Source organism: Myotis brandtii, unplaced genomic scaffold (genome assembly GCF_000412655.1).
Source record: "Myotis brandtii unplaced genomic scaffold, ASM41265v1 scaffold17, whole genome shotgun sequence".
Lineage (NCBI taxonomy): Eukaryota > Metazoa > Chordata > Mammalia > Chiroptera > Vespertilionidae > Myotis > Myotis brandtii.
The window spans coordinates 7167255-7178376 of record NW_005356259.1 but is presented as its reverse complement, the minus strand read 5'-3'; the positions used below and the strand labels follow the sequence as shown (position 1 = coordinate 7178376).

General features: G+C 41.4%; 1 protein-coding gene across 1 annotated transcript; it reads right to left on the bottom strand.

Annotated features, from left to right (window-relative positions):
* Window positions 1–4632: 4632 nt before the first annotated feature.
* Window positions 4633–11117, bottom strand: GGCT (gamma-glutamylcyclotransferase; the record flags this gene model as incomplete). Its single annotated transcript, XM_005862997.2, has 4 exons — window positions 4633–4898; window positions 5921–6056; window positions 6991–7136; window positions 10989–11117. Coding segments are annotated over 4 exons (555 nt in total), but the record flags the coding sequence as incomplete, so codon positions are not given.
* Between the last annotated feature and the right edge of the window lie 5 nt (window positions 11118–11122).

Here is an 11122-nt window from a genome sequence, read left to right as displayed (position 1 = left end):
AGGGGCAGGCCGGAGAGCCCGCCTAGGGGGACAGGGGGACTGTCGCTCCAGCTGGGCCAAGGCCGCCGGGAGCCCAGGGCCGTCACCCTAAAAGTGCCAACCCAGCAGCTGCAACTAGAGGCAACGCCTGGGCACGACAGTGAAACTTTTTCTTCCCCAATTGAATTTAGTGGGGTGACACTGGTGAATAAAACCACACAGGTTTCAAGTGTTCACCTGCACACTGCATCGTGCGCTCACCACCCACCGTCAAGCCCTTTCCTCACCGGTTACGCTCCTGCGCCCTCTTCCACCTGCCTCCAGACGGTGAAACTTGTTCAAATGTGACACATGCTCTCCGGTGAATCCGAGCTCAAAGTAAGCAAACTTTTAAAAGACAGAGCACACACTTGGAGTTACACTTTTTAAAATCTAAGCTTTTCTTCCTGTCCTTAAATCGGCTCGTGGTGGTGTACATTTTATATTCTGTACGTTATGCTGTAATGACTTGTAAAGGAATCCTTAACATAATAAATTTCCCCATAAAAATATTGTAAACCTTTGAAATGGGGAAAGTCTACATTAGGCATAGGGATGCTGTAAAAAATTGTCACTTATTCACACACAAATGCATTCAATCATGGGACCACGCATGCTCATGAATACTGGCATTCCCATCAAAGGTTGCCTTCTGGGAAAGAATGTTCATAACTCAGAAGTGAAACTTGGCAAAAGTAAAATTGATAGGACACATTGTGCAAACTTCTAAGCACTAAAAAGATGCTAAAGATACTAATTCCTTCAGTTTACCCTTGTTTGAACCTCTAAGATTCTGCATTTTATTTTCCAGGTCTTTTTAACTGTCATTTCCCCCCCATATCTTGTTTTATTGCATTCTGAGTAAATTCTTCCAGTTCTGTTTTTCCATTCATTAATTATTTTGTAACCATTTGCATCTGCTGTTTAACCTGTCTGGGATAGGCAGACTAGTCCCTCCACCTCCTCCACGAGGTCCACCTCCTATACCTGGAACCTGTGAATGTGGCAACGGAGAAGGTAGCAGGTGGGATGAGGAAGGGCGCTAATCGGCTGACTTTGAGATGGGAAGATGATCACGGATTGTTTGTATGTGGGCCGAATGTAATCACAAAACTCTTATACGGGGAAGAGGGAGACAGAAGAACCAGAGATGGCAGCCTCAGCAGGATGTGGCCTGATGTTGCTGGCTTTGATGAAGGAGGAACGGGCTATGAGCCAAGGAATGAGTGTGGCTTCTGGAAGCTAGAAATGTAGCGGAAACAGATTCTCCCACAGAGCCTCCAGAAGGAGCGCCGTCCTGCTGGCACTTTGATTTTAGCCCCAGGGAGACCCTTTTAGACTTCTGACCTCCAGAACTGGAAGATAATAAATTTGTTTTGTCTTAAGTTACTAAATTTGTGGCAACTTGTTACAGCAGCAATAGGAAATCAATATACCATTCATTTGAGTATTTAATTTCAACAATAATGTATTTGCTTTCTAAGAGTCTTTTGGTTCTATTTCTAGCTTTCTTGGTCATTTTTAAGTCTCCTGTTCTTTGCTGGTTCCATCATTTTAAAAAAATGCATATGTAGTTAATTTTTGTTTTTCATTAAACTTTGAGATAATTATAAACTCGCATGCGGCTTTCAGAAATAATGCAGAGAGATCCATGCACCCTTACTGGTAACATCTTGCAATATCACATCCGGGATGTTAGGTGCTGACAGTTAGGATACAGAATATTTGCATCACTACAAAGATCCCTCATGTTCTCCTTTCATACCACACCACACCCTCTTTAACCACTGGCAACCACTAATCTGTTCTCCATTTCTATAACTTGTCATTTCAAGAAAGTTATGTAAATGGAAGCATACAGTATATAACATTTGGGGATTGTTTTTTATTCACTCAGCGTAATTCTCTGGAGATTCATCCAGGTCATTGCATGGATCAATAGTCCTTCCCTTTTTATTGATGAGTAAGTAGCATTTCACAGTATTACCACACAGATCGCTTAACTGTTCACATGTTGAAGGACATCTGGGTTATTTCCAGTTTTGGGCTATTATGAATAAAGCTGCTATGGACATTCATGTACAGGTTTTTATGTGAACGTAAGTTTTCATTTCTCTAGGAATGAAAATACCCAGGAGTCCAACTGGGTAGTTGCATGTTTAGTTTCTTAAACTGTCAAACTATTTTCCAGAGTAGCTGTATCATTTTATATTCTCACCTACAAACATATAAGTGATCAATAGTTGGATGGATAAATTGTAGTATACTCATACAATGAATACAACCATAAAAAAGAATGAAGTGTTGCCTGGCCAGCGTGGCTCAGTGGAGGCTTCGGTTCGATTCCTGGTCAGGGCACGTGCCTGGATTGCAGACTCGATCCCCAGTGTGGGGTGTGCAGGAGGCAGCTGATCAATGATTCTCATCATTGATGTTTCTCTCCCTCTCCCTCTGAAATCAATAAAAATATACTTAAAAAAAAAAAGAATGAAGTGATTTATGCTAAATGTTGGTGAACCTCAAGGACATTAAGTGAAAGAAGCCAGACACCAAAATGTCACATATTGAATGATTCCTTTTATATGAAATAGCCATTGATGTTTGTATGTTTATCTTGTATGCTGTGTGTGACCTTGCTGAACTCATTTATTGGTTCTAAGAGATACTTTTGGTAGATTCTTAGGTATTTCCTACATAGACAATCATGTCATCTATAAATAGGGACTGTTTCATTTATTGCTTTCCAACCTGTATGCCTTTCATTTTCTTTTCTTGCCTTATTGCACTAGTTAGAACTTCCAGCACTATGTTGAAGAAGTCATTATGAGGAGGAGGGGTAGGAGGTGGGACTCATTACTGCTGGTGGCTTTTCTGACACCACCCTGGTAGTGGTGGCCAGGGACTGGTGAGGGTACCTTGATACAGCCTGGTGAGGGTAGAATTCTAGGTTCCCTCTTGACCTTTGCTGGCTAGAGGTCAGGGGGTCCACAATTTTTCTGGGGTTTGGTTGGAGTAAAGCATTTATTCTCTAAAAGTTTTGTCTTGCTAGATTGTTTCCTACTCATTTTGCTAGACACGGCAGGTTTTATTATTACTGTTGTCATTTTTTGTTTGTGCTCATTGGTGCTTTTGGGTTACTGGCTTCTTCGGCTACAAGTCTCAGTGAGATGTGTGAAGCAAAAGAAAACCCAGGGAATTCAGCATCATGTCATGCCTTGGGTCCTGAGGTCCCTGGCTAGTCTGCCTTCTCTCCAGCTTTCAGTCTTCTGTTTGTTTTATATAGAATGTTCAGGGATTTTAGCGGTATATAACTAAAGGATTAGGAAAGAGTATGTCTACTCTATCTTCCAAGAAGTCAAAGTCATAATTTTTCAAAAGTTATAATTTTAGGTGAGCTAGATCATTAGAGTAATATTTGATTTTTAGTATCTAAGCAAAACTGAGCTCTGCTCACTGTTATTACCATAACTGTATTAGCAGGTCAGTGACAAACTTGGTCTTCTTTGGAGGAGTTGAGAACTGGAGGAAACGAGAATATTGGAGGGTATACTTGAAACTAGTGAGGTATTAACAGCTACGAAACATGGTCTCACCTGCAGGCTATGGCTCAGTGTCACTGTAGAATCACAGCTGTAGCTGAAAGTCCTTTGGTCATTTTTCCCAGGAGAACACACTGAATCCTTATTTTATGCTCCTGCAGCTAGTTCACTCACATTCCAGGAACCTGTTTGGAGGTCCAGCTCCCTACATTTCTGAGACAGAGGATAGCTTTTTATAACCAGGATTGCTTTATTCATGACTCTTCTTTTCTCCATTTATTCAGTTAATAAATGTTAAGAAGGTGACCATTTCTTTCTACGCCAAGAATTAATTGTATCTTCGAGAAAACACTTTTTCCTCCTGATCTTGCTTCTTCTACTTTAAAATCCCATTCCAAGGGTGGCCCTGTACAAGCTTAATTCTTCAATAAGAACCAGAATGATGCTAATACTTATTATATGCCAGGTTCTATTTAAGCTCATTACATATATTTACTCCTCAAAACAATCCTAAACATAAGTGTTTTGGCTGTCCCCACTCTACAGGCAAGGAAATCGAGGCACAGGGTCTCCCAGCTGGAGAGTGGTGTCTGGTTCCAGAGTCTGTGCAATAATCCTCTAACCACAGAGACTGCATATGGCCAAGGGCAGACCTACTATGTGTGATGATTGGAATCTCTAACAAAATGAAATGTAGTACTTTAGTGGGGAATGTAGGATAAACCACACATACATGTATTCCTTGAGGAAGAGTGTGGCAGCTTTTAAATTAAAAAAAAAATTTATTATCAACTGTCTTTGCAGCTTGCTTGCTCTTATGAAGCTGATAAAACAAAAACATTTCCAGAGCAGAGCGATTCACCAGCACCGTCATTAAGTTGCAAATCTATCCTTTGTCACAGAGCAAGAATACACTTCAGATCCACTCAAGAAAATAACTTCACAGAAAAGTGTTCACAGAAAGACCCACATCCATTTACCATGCATTCCAGTGCCTCATGGTCCCCTTTGCAACTGCCTAACTCCTAACCCAGTTTCTTTTTATAGTCCAAAAACAAGGAACCACTCAGAGATACCCCTCAGAGCACTGTTGAAAATATATTAAACGTAGAGATATCCCAGATCCCTGTTCCAAATATTAAAAATATATTAAATGAGCACATAGAGAAAATATCCATAGGTATAGTCTATTATGTTCTAATGAGTGTTTGTTTCCTTGCTTTTGATAATGTCTTCAATTTCTTCCGAGACCCTTCCTCTGTAGTCATTTGGCTCTATTGCATTTAACTTCTTTTGATACTCCAGGGGCAAACCATTCTCTTTGGCGCCCATGCAAATGACCTAGAAATAGTAAAATAAATAAAAACACCTCTTTTAGTATTTAACTTAGTATACCACAGCTTTATATGCAGTATCAAAGCATGAAATATTAGCTTTCAGATAATTTTAGAGTAACTCTAGAATAAATAATTCTAGAACAAAATGGAGATATGCTCACTTCTTTCACAATAAGGATGAATGTGCAGGGAATTTTCAAAGCCACCTGCTAGGTCCTCATGGAATATGAACTCTACTCAGTAGTAAGACAAAGAACTTTTATATTAAGACAAAAAACTTTTTTATAGACTATGCATAATCTTTTAAGAAAAAACTATTCTTAAAAAAAAAATTAAAGTTTACAGGGAGCAGTTTTCATTGAATCCCAGAGTCTAGTCTGCCGATGAATTAGACATGAAGAAGTAAAGTCCAACCGTATTCAGTGGTACTTTCCAGATCCACACCAGGCTAATCCGCTAGGTTCCTTACTGGGAAATTCCAGAGCTGGCCTGGAACTGGGCCACCCCTCTGGGTGCCGTGTCCTGATTGGGCCTGCTAACAATTCCTAACTTGGGGTTTCTGAAAAGGGATGTGGAGGTCTCTACCCACATTTTTTTCCTGTGCTTGTGGGGAGTGGTTTCCTGAAAGGCAGTGTGACTTTTTTTTTCTATCTAGGGATGGAAAACATTTCAGCAGTAGGAAATATGTATTTTTCCCAATGCATATTGGTGTTCATGTTTTGTGGAGAGAAAATCGATTACAAAAGCCCGCATATAGGAAGAAAATACATGTCTAGAATTATGACTCATATATATTTCTAACAGCATTTTAAAATAAAGTTTTAGGAATATAGTTCTATCATTACAAATAAATCTGAATATTGTATTTTAGGTAAATAACTATCATTGTTATATTTAAAATTTTTTATTAAAATGAATTGTTTATGTAGAATTTAAAACATAAAGTTTTTAAAAAAACAAGATATTCTTTAGATTAGTTCAGTGAAAATTAAGAGGAATCACCAAAAATCTTAGTAAGTAGCTTACCTTTTTATACTGGGGTGAAGGGGGAGCGCTCTCATAATTTCTCATCTGGTAACTTCGACAGGTTATTTTTTTTCCTTCTTGAGTGTAAACATTAATTTCCATTGGGGCATATGTTCCACTATTAACCCCTTCTTGCCTGAAACCAGAACAGCCAAATTTTAATCATACTTAGCCAAATTAGCTTACTGGATTAAGAATTAAACTATCTATGGATGTATTTGCTCTCTCTGTATTTTGGGATATAGAATATATTATAATCCTACCACATCCAAAGTAAACTCAGCATTTCCATTAGAAAACCCTAGGTGTACTATTATTTGTTATACTTCTAACAGATCTCTATATTTATTTTATGTAAAAACATGCTTCAATGTAGCTATTTTCATCTGTATATACCCAAGACATCGGTCTCTCGGCTACACAAAGTGGACTGTGTGCTGACAGCAGGAGGGTATCCAGCCGGAGCAGAGTAGTTGATGGCTTCCGCGTTCACAGGTGAGTGAAGCACCACGAGGGTCAGATAATCTGCTCTTTGCAAATCTACTCATTTCTGCCAACTTCCTCTGTACTAAATGCTCTGCCTCACAACTCATGGGAATTCTAGTTATAAAAAGTATCAAAGCATTCCTAGTATGTTAGAAGTTTTTACAAATTATTATTTCTTTTTACTGATTCAACTGCCACCGTAAAGAATTAGTTTTTAAAAACTGGCTCTAAAACGACTACTTCCGAAATCAATAAACATATGTGACAATTTAAAAAAATCTTCATGCTTTTTCACCATATGAAACTACGAAGATTTATATAAGACAAACAGAATGAAAATAAGGACTTCCATCTTTTACAGAAGGGTTAACACATGTCACCCCCAAATCTCAATCAGAAAGTGTGACCTTCTAGGCTTTTCTTTTTAGGAAATGCACATTACACCTTTTATGTTAACTCTAAAGTGTAAAGAATACGTCTGTAGTATATGGTTTTGAAAAACCAACACATAAAGATACACATCCTTGCATATGATCCACTTTCGGAATTTGTAATTATTTAACTTATAATTAGAAGCCACCTACTTATCCAGAGAACTTAAATTGCTTTTGTTCATTTTCCATACTACTCCCCACACTTCATCGCCAGGACTTTGAAAAATGGTGGCTATACCTCCATGCCAAGTTTCACTTGTTTTGCCTTGGAAATTGCCAAAGTCAAGCTTAAAATCCTACAAAGAAAATCAAAGTGACATGATCAATATTCTCTTGAACCAAAATTTCCTCAAAAAAGAAAAAAAGATTTACCTTGAACTTTATGCAATTAAAATATAAACTTTGAGTTCCTTCTATGTGTAAGAAGCTGTGGAAAATAGAAAGATAAACAAAAACCCAGATCTCAAGGACTGTATGTATTTTTCATATTCTTCTTTAAAAATGAAATGTATACTGAATAGGTACAGTATCTTACCATAAACAAAAGGTTTAAGGGGGAAGAAAAATCCCATAATCCCAATACCTTAACAACTATTTTCATTTTTGAAAATTACTTCCCAGCCTACTTACAGATAGATTTTTAACTTAGAAGCAATCACAGTGTACATAATTATTGAAACTGGGTGAAAGCTACATAGGGGTTATAATATTATCTCTACTTTTATGGATGTAAGGAGCATTGACTAGTATATATCACTATGTTTGCCCTAAGGGAGCTGGCATTTGAGGGTAATTTGTATACATATGAACACTAATCTAATATTCATAAACTGTACTAATATATCTATAATTATCATAAAAGCAACTAACACACTGGAAAATTACTGGGTTCTATATACGTACCGTGCTATGAGCTTTATATGGACTCTCATTTGTATCTTGCCTAATAACCTTATCATACCCATTTCACAGCAAGAAAAACTGTGGCTTACAAAGATTAAGCAACTTGCCTAAGGTCTCATGACTAATAAGTAATGGAGCCAGGTTTCCAGTTTAGCTTCTTCCCTCACAGAGAAGGCACAGTCCTGGGGAAGATGAAAAATCCTTACTTGGCTGTTTGATCTAGGAAGATTGCTTTCCATCTTTCCAGAAATTAGTTCCCTTAATGATAAAGTGAAAAAGGATGGGCTCAATAATAAGTCTAAGGTTTATATTTTATCCTTTAACTTTATTTTCTTAAAAACCTTCTCAGACATTTTAGGAAAAAGGTTTTTTCAGTGACCAGTACCTTCAGCTGGTATCCTGGATATTCTAGGACCAAGTGTCCCATCAAAGGATCTGATAAAAATTACCACAACACTAGGAACTGGTTGTCTATTGCTAAATGCAAGAGACAATTTTCATGCTTCATCTTGTTCCAGTTCTCAGCTGCTTCTGACAGTTAACCAACCCTGTCTTGATCTGCTTCCTTCCTGACTTTCAGGTTGTTCCTTGATCTCAATTACCTTTGCCAACTCCTCCTCGACTACCTGGTCTTTAAATGTTGGGGTGCCTAAGGGTTCAGTTTAGGCCCTTTTCTCTGTTCATTCAGTAGTCTGCTCAAGACAATCTCAACCCTCCAATAACTTCAAATATCATCTAATATTCCAATCATCTTTTAATCCAACCCAAATCTCTCTCTGGGCTTCAAAAGTGCTTAAAGCAAGCCTCGTACATTCCGAGTACTTAATAAATGTTCATTAATATTGTTCTGCTCACTTGGATGTAAAACTAGCATCTCAAATTTAGTACGTGCAAACCGAGCTTGATTTCCCCTCCCAAACCTGATTCTCCTCTTTAAAACATCACCCACCCTGTTATTGCACCAACAACCTTAGTCATCCCTATTATCTCTTCCTGCCTTCATCATCAATCACTGTTGACACTGTTACCTCCTAAATATCCCCCAAACATGGTGTTTCTGCTGTCGTTGGGCAGATGATGACACTGTTACTCCCTAAATATCCCCCAGACCCACCTACCCTCCACTGCTCCCACTCAAGGTGCCATCATCTTTAGTACAGAGCTTTTTAACTGGGCTCCCCACACCCCCTATTGCCACCCCTACCCCTTCCAATCCATTTCCCACAGCAACCAGAAGAGGTAAATTAAAGATGTAAATCTGATCGTTACTTTGCTTAAATTCCACGGTGGGTCTTCTCCTGCTCTCAAGATAAAACCAGTCTTCTTTGACCTGTGGTCCTGCAACATGTGGCCCTTCCCTACCTCTGCAGCCCTCATGCAACATCTCCTTCACACACTCAGCTCCAGCCTCACCAGCCGGGTGACCCAGCTTCTCTCCTGAGTGAGGTCTTTTGCATACACCATTCCTTCTGTTTGTTTCTTCCCTCCCCGATCATTCAGGTCTTGGCTTAAGCAATCACATTTTCAAGAAGAGCTTTACTGAGCATTCCGGTTAGGTCAGGTCTCCATGTCATACACTCTTATAGCACCTTGTATGTCTCCTTAATAATAATTTTTTAAAAAGGCCACTTTTTTAGAGCAGTTTTAGGTTCACAGCAAAATTGAGACGAGGGTAAAACTCATCTCCGTTTTAAGACTAACCATACCTGTAACTGGATAATCATATTGATAGCTCCCCTCGTCATCTCAACTATATAGTATCTGAACTTCTTTCCCACATTTGGGGGACTCCCTACCTTATGGGGGGGGGGGGGGGGGCGGGTAGAGAGTGCCAGAGCTCAACTCCCAGTTTTGAAGCTTTGAACGCCAGAAGTTGGTTCTCCCAGCTTTGCTTGGGCACGTGACCAAGATCTACCCAACCTGGACAGCCCGCCCCCCCCTCCCTGAGTCTTAATTATGCCCAAGGACAGCAGAAACTCCACCCTGGTGGTGGTGGCCACATCTGGGTTTCAGGATCTGCAGGGGTGTAGTGACAGCGGCAGGCAGGGTCCATCCAGCACAGATGGTGCTGGCGCTGCACGAGGCAGTGCCCACGTCTACCCAGTTCAGCAGGGGTGCAGCCCTGGCCTCCCGGGCTGCTCCTGTCTGTGACACTGGCTGTATTACCATTGCAATGCCTCCCTTTACGCCTGCCTGTTTTGTCAGCTTTGTGGTCCCAACTTCCTGGTCACTCTGTAAGCTCTCCAACAGCCTTTCAATGCACTCTTTTTCCTGCCTAAACCAGCCACTTTCTGTTGCTTGCAACTAAGAACCCTGATGATGACGGCAGAGGCCCTGTTTGTCGAGCTCAACAAGCAAAATGGTTTTGTGACATAATTTGTCTGTGTGCTTCTCCTATAGCCTGGAAGGTCCTCAAAGCAGCCTGCGCTACTCAATCATCTCTTTGTCTCCAGGTTAAGTGCTGGGAAAACATGCAACTAAGAACCCTGATGATGACAGCAGAGGCCGTGTTTGTCGAGTTCAACATGCCAAAAGGTTTCGTAACATAATTTGTCCGCGTGCTTCTTCCATAGCCTGGAAGGTCCTCAAAGCAGCCAGCTCTATGCAATCATCTCTGTGTCTCCAGGTAAGTAAGTGCTGGGGAAAAAGGAATGAATGGACTGAGCTGAAGAGCATGAGTTTTACCCAGGTGGGCTCCGGTTCATCCAGCCACTTGACTGAGCACAGCCCTTAGGAGGAATAAGACATGGTTCCAGCATTCAGGGCCTCTCGGGTTGTGGGGGGGGCGGGGGCGGTGAGGGATGACGAAAGACAGGAACACGCATTTTTACAACACCAGGTGTCAAGTCCGGTAGCAAAGATACCCACAGAACAGAAGGCAGCTGATTCCCTGACCTGGGTCAGAGAAAGCTGCTCCGAGGTCTGAACGAAATGGGTTCTGTGAGGATGCCCCTAAGTCAGTGCGCGAGAGGCGGCCGGAGCTGGGCAGAACGAGCAGCTTGTGGGAAGGATAGGAGGACAGGAGGGAGCCACGGCGGCCTGGGGGCAGGCTCCCTGGGGGCACCGTTGCTGGGGTGGCAGCGCTCAGTAGGGGGCCAGCACGGGGCCAGCACAGGGCCTCGAGGGCTTGCCAAGGAGGCACGTCGTGAAGATAAGCGGTAATCTTACGGGTTAGAGCTGCGTGCCCGGCCCCCTGGTCCGTGGGATGGGCATCACGTCGCAGGAGCCGGGCGGGGAGCACTGACCTGCAGGCGGGCCACGCAGCAGAATGCGGCCGAGGGGTTTCGGAGTTGGATCCGCTCGGTCAGCAGGTTGCTGCCATAGGCGAAGTACAGAAAGCTCTCCTCCAACTCCTGGCCCCGCAGGTCCTCGCAGCCCG